The sequence below is a fragment of the Monodelphis domestica genome, chromosome 1 (assembly GCF_027887165.1).
Source record: "Monodelphis domestica isolate mMonDom1 chromosome 1, mMonDom1.pri, whole genome shotgun sequence".
NCBI lineage: Eukaryota > Metazoa > Chordata > Mammalia > Didelphimorphia > Didelphidae > Monodelphis > Monodelphis domestica.
In genome coordinates this window covers 41,077,405-41,091,851 of record NC_077227.1, presented here as the reverse complement: position 1 = coordinate 41,091,851, position 14,447 = coordinate 41,077,405, and the positions used below count along the sequence as shown (strand labels likewise).

Genomic DNA, 14,447 nt, shown 5'->3' with positions numbered 1-14,447 from the left:
AATGGTCTAGCTGTGCTAGAACATAGTGTTTATAAAAGATATTAAATAGGAAACAGAAAGAAGATGTAACTATTGTTGAAGATGTAAATTATTGAGAGTATTAAGTGCCAAGTTAAGGTATTTGTATTTTATCCTATAGAAAGTAGGGAGCTGTAGAACATTTTTGAGTAGGAGAATGAAATGGTCAGATATTTGCATCTTCAGAAGATTACTTTGGCAGTTGAGTAGATTGGTGAGAAGACTTAAAAAAAAAGGGAGGCACAGGGCTTAATTAAGAGGCTTTACAATAGTCTAGATAGAATGTGATAAGGACCTTAGTGAGGGTGGGAGCAGTATCAGTGGAAGGAAGGGAAAGAAGTAAAAACCACAGAGAAAACAATTGACAGCAGATTACAACCTGATAGATACAGGAGGTGAGGGGGAAAGAACTGTGTAGGCTGACTGACTACAGGGGTACAAATATTGGTACCTGAGAGGATGATATGCCTTCCATAGAAATAAATAGGTTTGATAGAAAACAGGTTTAGTAGGGGATATGGAGTTTGGTTTGGATACAGAGGGCTGGAACTGCCTCTTGGACATTCAGGTTCTAAATCCCAATTCAGATATCACCTCTTCTTCTAATAGTAACAATCTTTCTATTCTGCAGATACACAGCTTTCTGTTTTAGTTTGTGAGCATGTCATGTCGTATCTTCTTACTAATACTTTTGCCCTACAATGATACAGTCTTTGCTTTGAAATTCCACTGGGAGAATTGAGACATGCACTCTGTCTTCTATACATTTTTTATCTCCCCTGTACCTAGAGCAATATACAGTCGAGGCTAGCAGGGTCTTGCTTTGGTTAAAGTTGTTAAAGTAAAAGATTGGGGTTTCCATCCAAATTGGACATGCTTTGGGAAATGTTAAGTTTCCCTAGAATCCATGGATGAGCAGTCAGGTCAATTATGCATTATTCACACAATATAAAAAGCATTCCAGGGAGCTAGCCACATTTTAAGGGTAATCTAAAAATCAAGATCCATTCCACCTTTTTGTGACCAAACCAAGGCTTAAAGAATAGGAATTGCCTTGAGTTTTCTGTGTACATTTCAAAGACTTGTTAAAAACTGTGGGCCAACCAGTAATCTAATTTATGCAGGTAGATGTTACCTATCATAAAAACAAAATTTAATGGGACCCAAATAAATGAGTGGATTATTTTTCTATCAGAACTCAAAGAACAATGTACAAATATACAGGATATATAATTACCTCAAAAATGTCTTGTTTTTTTGAGATAACATCTTGCTGCCAAAGAGGTTCTGATGTCTTTTTCTTGGTTTTCTGGTTCACAAAGAGATCATCTTCTTCCTCTAGGAGAGGAACAGTATTTTTTTTCTTAGCTAGTTTCTGCTTCACAGATTGAAAGAGATCATCATCATTCTCTGGCTCATCCAGCACTGGGAGCAAAGACTGTTTTTCTTCTCTGTCCCCTGGGTGGGTGGCTAGGTCCTCTGATGGACTCTCCTTGTCCTTTGTTCTCTTTGTGGTTGACTTTGACATAGAAGCTTTTGCAAAGATGTCATCAGAATCAAAAAGGCTATCCTCAATAGTCAGGTTCACAGATCTGGAAGAAGGATCTCTTTCCCCTCCAGGCACAAAGGCATCTTCCAAAAAGGGAGAAGGCACTCCAAAAGTCTTTTCCAAGTTCTCTTTCTTGTCCACTTCTCTTGTATGCTGCTGTTTAACAAAAGAGGAGACAACATGCTCTCCGACTAACTGAGGTTCTTCAGCATCATTTCTATCCTCAGTTTCACTGGATTCCTGAGCAGCTAGTCTCCGTGCAGTTCGAGTTTGAGGCCTTCGTTTTCCTTTCATTTTGATTCGGCCCTGCAGTGACAAAGGTATTGTTCTCAGACCACAACCTAAAATTTCTTCCATGCAGACTACATGTTACTTTTAACTTATAACTTCTTTTGTGTCTGTGCCTGTGAGGGTTAAGGAAATCTTTCAGACCTCATCATAGAATAGTATTTTTATATGCATAAAACAAAATATGTAGGATCATAAAGAAAATCAATTATATTAAAATACAGTTGACAAATTAAAAAAATAAGTCCATGCTCCCCATTATAAATCTCTATTCTATGCAAATATTCTTAAACACAGAGGAAAATAAAAGAATTAGTACCCTGGAAGAGGTTATTCTAATCCCTCTCTTATCTCCAAGTAATGCAGTAATAAGGGTAGCTAGGACATTGGATAGACTGGGCCTGAATTCAGGAAAACATCTTCCTGAGTTCAAATCTGGCCTCAAACACTAATTTATTAGCTCTGTGACTCTAAGCAAATCATTTAACCATATTTGTCCGAGTGTCCTCATCTGTAAAATGAGCTAGAGAAGGAAATGTTTTTTTTTTTTTGGTCGTCAAGAAAAACCCATATGGAGTCATGAAGAATCAGATCTAACTATAAAACGACTGGACAACAAAAGAAAGTATTATCTTACAAGTTGTAAACTCTTGGTTTTCTCACACTAAATAATTCTAAATCTTTTTTCTCTCACATTTTTCAATCCTTCAAAAAAAATTCTGACCTCTACTCTAGATGAAATTCAGCACTATATAGGTGTCCCTTTGACTCCAATCATTATACTAAAAAAAAAAAAAAAAGCCTTAATTTGATAACTTCTGAAACTGGGTGATTATTAATTTTAATTTTTAAAATTATTTATCATTAATTTTTTATTATTTTATAATATATAATATTTGTTATTAATAATAAATTATTTATTAAAAAGATACAAAATTGAAAATATTACTGACTAAGAAACCAGAATTATTAGTAATATTAGTTCAGACTACATAAAATAGCCATTATCACATATTTTCAAAAACAGAAGAAGATACTGCTGATGGTGAATTAAATTTGGGGGTAGAGGACAGAGAAAACAATATTAATTTTCTTACTAAGAACTCTTATTTCTGTCTATTTCACCCAAAGGGCAGGGTGCCAGCTTAGATGGGAAAAGGCACCGAGAGACTTGGGTCCTCATTCTGTTTCCTCTGGTAATCATTACCTGTGGGACCTTAGACATATTTTATTGTGTCTGGGCAATAAGAAGGTTGGATGAGATCAATGCTTCCCAGGCTATATAGGCTGTGGACCCCAGGAACAATGCAAGGAAATGGCGAGAGACCTAGTGAAATGGCTCACTAGGGTAAATTGGTAACATGCTTTTATGGTGTGGCAGTCATTTAGAAGTGTTCCTAAAGTCAATGTAGTTTTTTGTCCTTGTATTTTCTGAACTACTGGACTGGATGGTGATTATACAGAGTAACAACTGAAAAGAATGGACTGTTTACCCTGTACTCGCTTCCTAGAGGGCAGGAAGGCTGAGCACAAGTGCCTGTTGAGGGGCAGAGCTGGAGGCAATGGGTTTCTAAGGGAAGGCTGATGATGCCCTGGGTTGCTGAATGTTGCTGAGAAGGTTCTTCAATGCCTAGAGAGGTGTCAGACATACTTCAAAAGAGAATAAAGTGATTTGTCACCTTGTTCACACTGTGTAAGGTATCTGCTCGGGCTGGGTCCTCAAAGCTCACGCCCATCTCGCCAGCAGAGGCCGTCTCCACACCCCTGACTCCATCAGGCTCAGATGTAGCAAAGCCAAACGCCGGCACAGTGGGCTTCACCCCGGAGATTTTGGGGGCTGCCCCGGGCAGCAAGGCCGCTGGATTAATAGCTAAATCTGCCTGGGGAACAGAAATGTAATTTGCTGTATTTCCTCTCACCTGTATCTGGATCATGACAGAGTAGGAGATGATGAAGTGACTGAACACAGTTAACAAGAGCAGGGCACTAGATGGGCAAGGAAAAATGGATGCAAGGAAAGGTTCCACAGAGCCCCCAGATTCAGACAGGATTACGTAGCCGTGCCGTGCCCACAATCATTGCCGCAGGAAAAAGAGGAAAGGTGAGACAGGCCTAGCATTGTGGGAAGCAACAACAGGGCGGGAGGGTTGGGGAGGAATGCCCAGGAAAGAGATGAAGGAGAGACAAGAGATCAGAGATTAAGGAGGCCCCACAGCTGGCAGCGAAGACTCCCAAAGTGAGGCAAGAATTACTTGTAGTTTCCCGATCCGAGAGGAAGGTTCTTTGGTTTTATATGGAGGGAGGCTTGCAGAGTCCTGTGTGAAATGACACTGGATTAAAAACCAGTTGGGATAACCAGGATGGGAAATGTCCCCAAACTGCAACACAGTTATGCATCTGTGTGTGACACACGTAATTCCTCTTTCCTTTACTCTAAAATGAGATCTGCTTTTGAGGATCTTAGGGGTTTCAGAGACTTTCTTTATCAGCCCTTCCAAGCTGGGGGAGTGTACCCTTGAGCACCTCAGAAACGAGGCAGCCAATGGACTGATAGACAAAAGGGGTTCTTGTAGGACTGACTGACAGTTTGTCATTAGGCCATGAAGTCAAGCAAGAGGGGCAGCAAGGTGGTTTAGTGGTTATAGAGCCAGGCCTCGAGATGGGAAGTCCTGGGTTCAACTTTGGCTTCACACACATCTTAACTGTGTGACCCTAGACAAGTCACTTAACCCCAATAGCCCTTACTGCACTTCTGTCTTGGAACCAATACTTAGTACTGATCCTAAGACAGAAGGTAGGGTTAAGTAGTTAAAGTTAAGAAGGCCAAACCAAACAAATAGTCACCTAGGCAGAGACAGAGAGCCAGGGGCATCTCCAGAGAAAGGCCCAGTTCTGTTTCTCTTTTCTGTATATGGGTTCAGACCACTAAGACAAGGGATCCCAACATGATTTTGTACCATAGTTAGTGTGCTATACCCTCACTGTGGAGCATGACCATATTTTTGAAGGAGCACAGAGAGCTTAGAAATGGCAGACTACAGACTGCCTCCACCTGGAAAAAGAGGTAACCTCCAAACAAAATTCCGGAAGCTGCTATCATGATATTCATTTGAGTGACTGACTACCCTGACAGCTATTCTGGTCTAACGGGATTAGCAGAAATTATTGCCTCCAAAAATTCAGGGAGGAAAGGTAAAAAATGAAGTTAAGAAAGACAGAACCTCAAGGATGAATACCCAAAGTATTCTTTCCCCAATATTGGCTACCGTAGGCACTCTCCCTGGGGAATTCCTAAGTACAGATCTAAACTAGGCTTTTAAAATTACTTTCAAGGGTCTTTTATCCAAAGGCAACCATCAATATTTGTGAGAACACCCAAGAAATCTAAACATGCTTGGGGAGTGTTAAATTCCAAAAAAGATAAAATTAGCATTTCCCCTCTAAACGGACTTTAGTTGCACCACCAAAATGGGAAAAGAAGAAACAATTATTGGGGCTTAAAATCATTCCATTTCTTTATTCCATAATTCAAATATGGAAATTTCCACCAAAGAAACATTCTTAAAGGGATACATTCTTAATTTCCTTATGTATCTGTGTGTATGTGTGTGTGTATATTTTAATGTTATCTGCATATTATGTATTAAGCTATACCAATATTAAATTTAAAATATATATTTGTACTAACCTGGGCTGTTTCCGGTTTCCACACATCTGTGTCAGGTTTGCTACTTGGAGATGACTCAGGGAGTTTATGGTTTTCAAAAGGAGGCCCAAAATTATCTTTTTTCACTACTATTTTCTTTTGCGGTACCTTCTGAGAGAAAAGTAGAACCAAAATTCACAATTAGGTATCTAAGAACTAATCAAAATCATCCATCCTAAGGAAACACAATGTAACAACTGTAAAAAAATCCAGTTTTTAATGTTTTTTCCCTTCTTATGTGAAATACTATGCTGACTTCCCAGTGGGTTGGTGAAGTAAAAGATAAACATTCTCAACTTGTTCCAAATCTAAAGATTCATGTCTTGCTCCATTACCTCCTTTCTAATCTAGAAGATTTATACAATGTTTTTGCCGAGAAAGGGAAAAAACAGTGCTAAATATTCAGGCCCACATTTGAGGTGTGAAACCTTATTCATGTCTTTTTATTACTATAGTGAATCTATTCATTCTTCAATAAAACATATTTGACAAATTAAAAGAGTGAAGCAATAATACACTAACCACAAATGTTAAATTATTTTGAGATATTTGAATTTTTAAAAATTAAGCAACATTTGGCTAGGAAAAATAAAGGAAGTGTTACTTGTATCTTCTGGGGTCTTTTTCCTAAATATGCTTATAGATGAAGACATTAAGCTATCATTTCCTTTCCAAGAAATTTTTCTCTACTCCTCAGTCTTTACAATGAAAAAGGCTGGTACCGGGGGCCGTGGCTGAGCAGAAGTGAAGAAATCATCATCTTCTTCATCCCCAAAAAGGGCCTCTTTGGATGGGGGACCAGTCCGTTGACCTGAGGACTAAAAGAAAAGGACAAATATCTTTTGTGCGAAAGCAAAAGCAAAAGGCACACTGTGCTGCTGAGGCAGATTTCCTCTGGTCCACAGACATGGAGAAGAACTGACCGTGGCAAAGAGGTCAACATCAGGATCATTGTCCTGCTGGAGCTTATGGCTGAAGAGAAGCTCCTCATCCTGAAAGACACCAGTGGTGGTCTTGAAATGGGCACCAGGACTGGAAAGCTAGGAATAATGAAGAAAAGAAGTCAGTAGAAGATTTTAAGAAGTTTGCTTCATGCAATCCAAAGTTTTGATGAGTAAACCAAATATTTTAAGGCAAAGAGCAGGTCTGGACTATATTAAATATAATGCTATTCTAACTAATGTGCCTCTTGGGAATTAAACTGCTTCATTAAAAAGATGAGTCAAGGGGGCAACTAGGAAGCTAAGTGGATTGAAAATCAGACCTGGAGGTGGGAGGTCCTCAGTTCAAATCTAAATCTAATCTAAGACACCTAACTATTTGACTCTGGGCAAGTCATTTATTCCTCAGTTAGCCCTGACTGCTCTTTTCCTTAGAACCAATATAAGAGTACTGATTCTAAGAGAGAAGGTAAGGGTTAAAAAAAAATTATCTGTATAAATCACTCAAAAAAAATGTTCTAGCTCAAATCAATGTCCCTGCAATATCCTGTATCATGTGGTTTTCCAGTAAAAACTCATGGCATGGCCTCATCTATTAATGTGACATAAGGATGAAGGAAGGGCAGCTCTAAGTTAAATGGTGTTACATGACACTGATACCTAGATGGAGTCCCTAGACCTCTTCTTCTACCTACATCTGCTATCTCCTATTTGCCAACACTCTTCAGTCAACAAAGAAGGATCTGGTACCATTTACAAACTGATGGCAGATTTGATTATATTTACACATGAATTAATTTCAATTATGTGTCCCCACTAAGTATGCACTTGCATTTTAGGTCTTTTACTTCTAATTACCATAGAAAAAGCCTTTTTCTTTGTTAAAAGAAATCCAATTTCAGGTACAAGCCAGTGGAGGTCAATTATTGGCTTATTTATATTTTGTTTCAAGGGTGGCCAGGACCAGAGTTAGTCCCCAAGTGGGCTTCTTATAGGTGATGAATTTGACTGTACTTAGGTTGGTTTTTGGAAAGCATCATAGTTTGGTACCAGAACCATTCTTCAAGTCTTTCCTGTAGTCCATCATACCATTTGTTTCTCTGGCAAAAGCTCAATGAATTCTGACATTTACACTATGATGAACAAGCATTAGAGTAATATTTTATGCAGGTGATACTGTATAGGCTAAAGTCACCAAATGCACAGCATATGAAGAATTAAACTTGAGTCTTATCCACATGGAAAGCCATGAATTCATATCAGGTCGATACACGAAGTGTCTATTCTGTACAGTGGACAGAGCTTAACAGGTGTAAGATTTAAATTAATGCCTAATACTTCAAGTATTATTTTTATAAAGTTTATTATCTGACAACATAGAACCATGTGACTAAGTTTTTCTACCTTCTCAAAAGTCCCATGCTCACAGCTGCCCTCAGAGGAAGAGAAGAGCAAGAGATGGAACTCCACCCAATTTATATCCTGTCTACATCAACATGTAATAGGAAGTGAGTAGGGTGTTAGGAATCGTAGTTTTGCTGGGGAGCATAGTTTTGAGGGTAACAGATTCAAGTTACACAATGGAATATGCCACAACCTATTAGCAACCTAAGAACTAGACATGAAAAGTGGTATGATGGATGTCATCAAGGAAACATCATCTAATCATCACTAGAAAAAAGGATAGGACAGGACATTGAGCAGGAGCCAAAGATAAGTGATGGAGAAAACAAATATTCCACTAGCAGCTGCACAGCTAAAAGAAGCAGAGAAAGGTCTTCCCCCTCACCCCCAATCTTTATTTATTTATTTAGTCAATTTAGAACATTATTCCTTGGTTACAAGAATCATATTCTTTCCCTGCCTTCCCGTAGCTGACGCACAACTCAACTGGGTGTTACATGTGTCCTTGATCAGAACCTACTTCCATGTTGTTGATGTTTGCACTAGAATGTTCCTTTAGGGTCTATATCCCCAATCATATCCCCCTCAACCCATGTAATCAAGCAGTTGTTTTTCTTCTGTGTTTCTACTCCCACAGTTTTTCCTCTGAATGTGGATAGTGTTCTTTCCCATAGTTCCCTCTGGGTTGCTCAGGATCATTGCATTGCCACTAATGGAGAAGTCCATTACATTTGATTATACCACAGTTTATCAGTCTCTGTGTACAATGTTCTCCTGGTTCTGCTCCTCTCAGTCTGCAGCAATTCCTAGAGGTCATTCCAATTCCCATGGAATTCCTCCAGTTTATTATTCCTTTGAACACAATAGTATTCCATCTCCAACATATACCACAATTTGTTCAGCCATTCCTCAATTGAAAGGCATTCCCTCATTTTCCAATTTTTTGCTACCACAAAGAATGCAGCTATAAATATTCTTGGACAAGTCCTTTTTCCTTATTATCTTTTTGAGGTACAAACCCAGCAGTGGTATGGCTGGATCAAAGGACAGGCAGTCTTTTATTGTCCTTTGGACATAGTTCCAAATTGCTCTCCAGAATGGTTGGATCAATTCACAACTCCACCAGCAATGCATTAATGTCCCAACTTTGTCACATCCCCTCCAGCGTTCATTACTTTCCGTTGCTGTCATGTTAGCCAGTCTGCTTGGTGTGAGGTGATACCTCAAAGCTTTGATTGGCATCTCTCTGATTATAAGAGATTTAGAACACTTTCTCATGTGCTTATTGATAGTTTTGATTTCTTCAACTGAAAATTGCCTATTCGTGTCCCTTGCTCATTTATCAATTGGAGAATGGCTTGATTTTTTGTACAATCGATTTAACTCTATAAATTTGAGTAATTAGACCTTTTCTCAGAGGTTTTTGTTATGAAGATTGTTTCCCAATTTGTTACTTCCCTTCTAATTTTGGTTGCATTGGTTTTGTTTGTACAAAACCTTCTTAATTTGATATAATAAAAATTATTGATTTTACATTTTGTGATTTTTTTTCTAATTCTTGCTTGGTTTTAAAATCTTTCTCCTTTCCCAAAGATCTGACATGTATACAATTCTGTTTTCACGTAATTTACTTATAGTTTCCTTCTTTATGTTCAAGTCATTCACCCATTCTGAGTTTATCTTGGTGTAGGGTGTGAGATGTTAATCCAAACCTAATCTCTCCCATACTATCTTCCAATTTTCCCAGCAATTTTTATCAAATAGTGGATTTGGGTCTCAAAAGCTGGGATCTTTGGGCTTATCATAGACTGTCTTGCTGAGGTCATTTACTACAAGTCTATTCCACTGATCCTTCTTTCTGTCTCTTAGCCAGTACCAAATTGTTTTGATGACCACTGCTTTATAGTATAGTTTGGTATCTGGGACTGCAAGTCCTCCTTCCTTTGCATTTTTTTTTCATGATTTCCCTGGATATCCTTGATCTTTTGTTCTTCCAAATGAACTTTATGATTTTTTCTAATTCAGTAAAAAAAGCTTTTTGGTAGTTCAATGGGTATGGCACTAAATAAGTAAATTAATTTGGGTAGGATTGTCATTTTTATGTTAGCTCATCTTATCCATGAGCAATCGATGTTTCTGATTGTTTAGATCTAGTTTTAATTGTGTGGAGAGTGTTTTGTAGTTGTGTTCATATAATTCCTGTGTTTGTCTTGGCAGATAAGATTCCTAAGTATTTTATATTGTCTAGGGTGATTTTAAATGGAATTTCTCTAATTCTTGCTGCTGAAATGGGTTGGAGATACATAGAAATGCTGATGACTTATGCGGGTTTATTTTGTATCCTGCAACTTTGCTAAAGTTGTTGATTATTTCGACTAGCTTTTTAGTTGATTCTCTAGGATTCTTTAAGTAGATCATCATATCATCTGCAAAGACTGATAGCTTGGTCTCCTCATTGCCAATTTTAATACCTTTAATTTCTTTTTCTTCTCTATAATTGCTATTGCTAGTGTTTCTAGTACAATGTTAAATAATAGAGGTGATAATGGGCATCGTTGTTTCATTCCTGATTTTATTGGGAAGGCTTCTAGTTTATCCCCATTGCAGATGATGTTTGCTGATGGTTTTAGATATATACTGTTTATTATTTTTAGGAAAGGCCCTTCCATTCCTATGCTTTCTAGTGTTTTCAATAAGAATGAGTGTTGTATTTTGTCAAAGGTTTATTTTCTGCATCTATAGAGATAATTATGTGATTTTTATTGGTTTGCTTGTTAATATGATCAATTATGTGGATGGTTTTCCTAATATTGAACCATCCTTGCATTCCTGGTATAAATCCTACCTGGTCATAATGAATAACCCTTGTGATCACTTGCTGGAGTCTTTTTGCTAGAATCCTATTTAAGATTTTTGCATCTATGTTCATTAAGGAGATTGGTCTGTAGATTTCTTTCTCTGTTTTTGACCTGCTGGGCTTTGGAATCAGTACCATATTTGTGTTGTAAAAGGAATTTGGTAGAATTCCTTCTTTGCTTATTCTGTCAAATAGTTTGTATAATATTGGGATTAGTTGTTCTTTGAATGTTTGATAGAATTCATTTGTGAATCCATCTAGTCCTGGGGATTTTTTCTTAGGGAGTTCTCTGATGGCTTGTTCAATTTCTTTTTCTGATATGGGGTTCTTTAGGTAGTATATTTCTTCCTCTGTTAGTCTAGACAATTTGTATTTTTGTAAATAGTCATCCATATGACCTAGATTGCCATATTTATTGCCATATAATTGGGCATAATAATTTTTAATGATTGCCTTAATTTCCTCTTCATTTGAGGTGAGGTCTCCCTTTTCATCTTGGATACTATCAATTTGGTTTTCTTCTTTCTTTATTTAAATTAGATTGACCAGTACTTTATTTTATTTGTTTTTTCAAAGTACCAGCTTCTAGTCTTATTTATTAAATCAATAGTTCTTTGACTTTCAATTTTATTAATTTCTCCTTTGATTTTTAGGATCTCTAATTTAGTCTTCATCTGAGGATTTTTAATTTTTTCACTTCTTAGTTTTTTAATTTGCATGCCCAATTCATTGACCTCTGCCTTCCCTAATTTGTTAATATATGAACTCAAGGATATAAATTTCCCTGAGTACTGCTTTGGCTGCATCCCGTAGATTTTGAAAGGATGTCTCATCACTGTCATTTTCTTCAATGAAATTGTTTCTATGATTTGTTCTTTAACCAATTTTGGAGAATCATATTATTTAATTTCCAATTAATTTTTTACTTGCCTCAGAGAAAGGTCTTTTGAGTGGCACATGGTCTGGGGTAGAGGAAAGGAGCATGAAAGCAAGAGCTATACAATATGGGAAGGCACTTGAGAACAAAGGGGCTAAGGATGACCTAGAGCAGCTGTACATGCATCAGTGAAATCAGTGATGTGTCCCAGTGGAGAAACAAATTTGAATTCTTGATTATCTCTAAGCCAGTACAGAAAAGGGCATCTTTAGAAAATATCCCAGTTCTGGTTCACTTTTATGAACATGGGTTCATAAGACAAAGGATCTCAAATTATTTTTGCACTGTGGTTAATGTGCCACATCCTCACTGTGGAGCATGATCACAGCTCTGAGGTGGTGCAGAAAAGGTCTGGGAATGCTAACCCACAGACTCTGCCTCCATCTGGAAAAGAGGTAATTTTCAAACAGAATTTTGGAAGCTGCTATAATAGGGATTCATTTGAATGAACTCAGGCATAGGTATTCAAGGTTAAAGAAACATCAGAGAACAAGGTCTCCAAAAATTCTGGGAGGAAAGGTAAAAAGTGAAGTTAAGAAAGGCAGAACCTTCAAGTATGAACCCCCAATGTATTCTTTAATATCGACTCATATTAATGGACTCTTTGGGGAATTCCTTTAAGGTGAGATGAGGGGGAAAGAATAAGAGACAGTAAGCAGCTTGACGTTTCAGATCTGGCAACTAGAAATCAAGTACCATGTCTGTATTATCACATAGTTGTTCTGGCAATTGAATCTGTAGCAGTATTAGAGTCAGTTTTCTACAAAGTATCACAGTTACCTGAGCTACAGAAAGGGATTTATTTGAAATATAAAATCTAAGGCACCACTCACTGAGTTTTTGGCCCTGTTTAGGAGAAACTGTAACATGTATCTGGAAACAGTTTCTAAGATTTACAGACAATAAGAATGCAGTTAACTGAGAACTGATTATTTGGTTAGCAAGGCTTAGAGGGGACAACAAAGGTCATCTAGTCCTCCATGGTCCTCTTGCTTTTCAATCCCTCTTTTGGATACTATCTTCCCCCATTAGAATGTAAGTTTCTTGAGGGAAAGGGCTGGTTTTTTTTGGGGTGGGGTGGGGTGGACAGGAGGGGCACCATTACAGTGCATGGCACATAGTAAGCAATTAATACTGGTTGTTGACTAATCCAACTCTTTTCCTTTTATAGATACAGGAACTGAGGCTCAAGGAGGTTGATGGAGTATTCCAAAGTTATACAGAAAATTACTGTTGGTGCACCTTGGTATCACAGTGCATAGAGCCAGGTCTAGAAATAGAGTTCAAATTTTGTCTCAGACACTTTCTAGCTATGTGACCCTGGGCAAGTCACTTAACTACAATTGCCTAGTACTTACATTTCTTCAGTCTTATACTATGACAGAAGGTAAGGGTTTAAAAAAAAAAGTAACGGCACATTTGGGATCTAATCCCAGTCTATTTGCTTTTTTAAAATCCTTACTTTCTGTCTTAGTGTCAATTCTAAGTCAGAAGAGTGGCAAGGGCCATATAATTGACTGGGGTTAAGGGATTTGATCAGGGTTACACAAGAAGGAAGTGTGTGTGAGGCCAGAGTTGAACCCAGGTCTGAGGCTCTATCTACTGTGCCACCTAGCTTCCCCTGCTTACTTTTATTCTAATACTTTTGCCATTATCTGCTAAGTAGAAAACAACCAAGGAAGCAGTCTAATTTACAAAATTATATACTATAAAATATTACTTGAATGTCATAGACATTCTAGGTGCTCAATATCTACTTGCTGAATGAATCAATGCCTGTATTTGGCACCACAACATGTTATTTATGGGAGTTACAAGACTCCCTATTAAGATATTGGGATACCTGGATTTGAAATGGAGCCAGTCTTAGTGAGGAATGAGCCTGCCCCTGGTCTCAGGATATCAGAACCTATAGGTATGGCCATAACAGCCTCTGTAATTCTTTTTATTTCTTTACCTTTTCCCAATACTTTGTATTAGTTCTAAGGCAGAAGATTGGTAAGGGTGAGGCAATGAGGGTTAAGTGACTTGCCCAAGGTCATCCAGCTAGGAAGTGTCTGAGGCCATATTTGAATCCAGGATCTTCTGTCTCTAGGCTTGACTCTCAATCCACTTAGCCACCTAGCTGCCTTCCAGCATCTATGGAAGGAGGTGGTATGTGCTGAAGGGACCAAAGGGGAAAGCCTGTAGGTGCTGAGAAAACTCACTGACTTCTCTTTACTGGATGGCAATAGCAACTGGGACATGGATTTGGTTCATAGGTGTTTCATGGGAGGGGATATGGCAAAATTGGGACACTAATGTACTGCTGGTAGAGTGGTGAATTGATCCAACCATTCTGGAGGGCAATTTGGAACTATGCCCAAAGGGTGCTGAAAGACTGTCTGCCCTTTGATCCAGCCATAGCACTGCTGGGTTTGTACCCCAAAGAGATAAGGAAAAATATGTGCACAAAAATATGTGCTCTTTGTGGTGGCAAAAAATTGGAAAACGAGGGGATGTCCTCGATGAGGAATGGCTGAACAAATTGTGGTATATGATAGTGATGGAATACTATTGTGTTCAAAGGAATAATGAACTGGAGAAATTCCATGGGAACTGGAACTACCTCTAGGAAATGATGCAGAGTGAAAGCAGCTGAACCAGAAGAACAATGTACACAGAGACTGATACACTGTGGCATAATAAAATGTAATGGACTTCTCTACTAGCAGCAATGCAATGACCCAAGACAATTCTGAGGGACA

At 38.1% G+C, this 14,447-nt stretch overlaps 1 protein-coding gene across 10 annotated transcripts in view; it reads right to left on the bottom strand.

The window, feature by feature from the left end:
• The window catches only part of WASHC2C (WASH complex subunit 2C), a 55,729-nt gene that overhangs the window by 1,905 nt on the left and 39,377 nt on the right, over positions 1-14,447 (bottom strand). For 2 of the 10 annotated variants that reach the window (XM_007478068.3, XM_016424898.2), the window contains exons 22-27: positions 6,485-6,601; positions 6,284-6,379; positions 5,544-5,672; positions 4,108-4,170; positions 3,535-3,735; positions 1,256-1,873 (exon numbers count right to left, since the gene is read on the bottom strand). In XM_007478068.3, coding sequence (XP_007478130.1) covers positions 1,256-1,873; positions 3,535-3,735; positions 4,108-4,170; positions 5,544-5,672; positions 6,284-6,379; positions 6,485-6,601 — 1,224 coding nt within the window. The remainder of the gene's footprint in view (positions 1-1,255; positions 1,874-3,534; positions 3,736-4,107; positions 4,171-5,543; positions 5,673-6,283; positions 6,380-6,484; positions 6,602-14,447) is intronic. The other 8 variants (XM_056797445.1, XM_016424899.2, XM_056797468.1 and 5 more) reach the window with 4 other exon arrangements.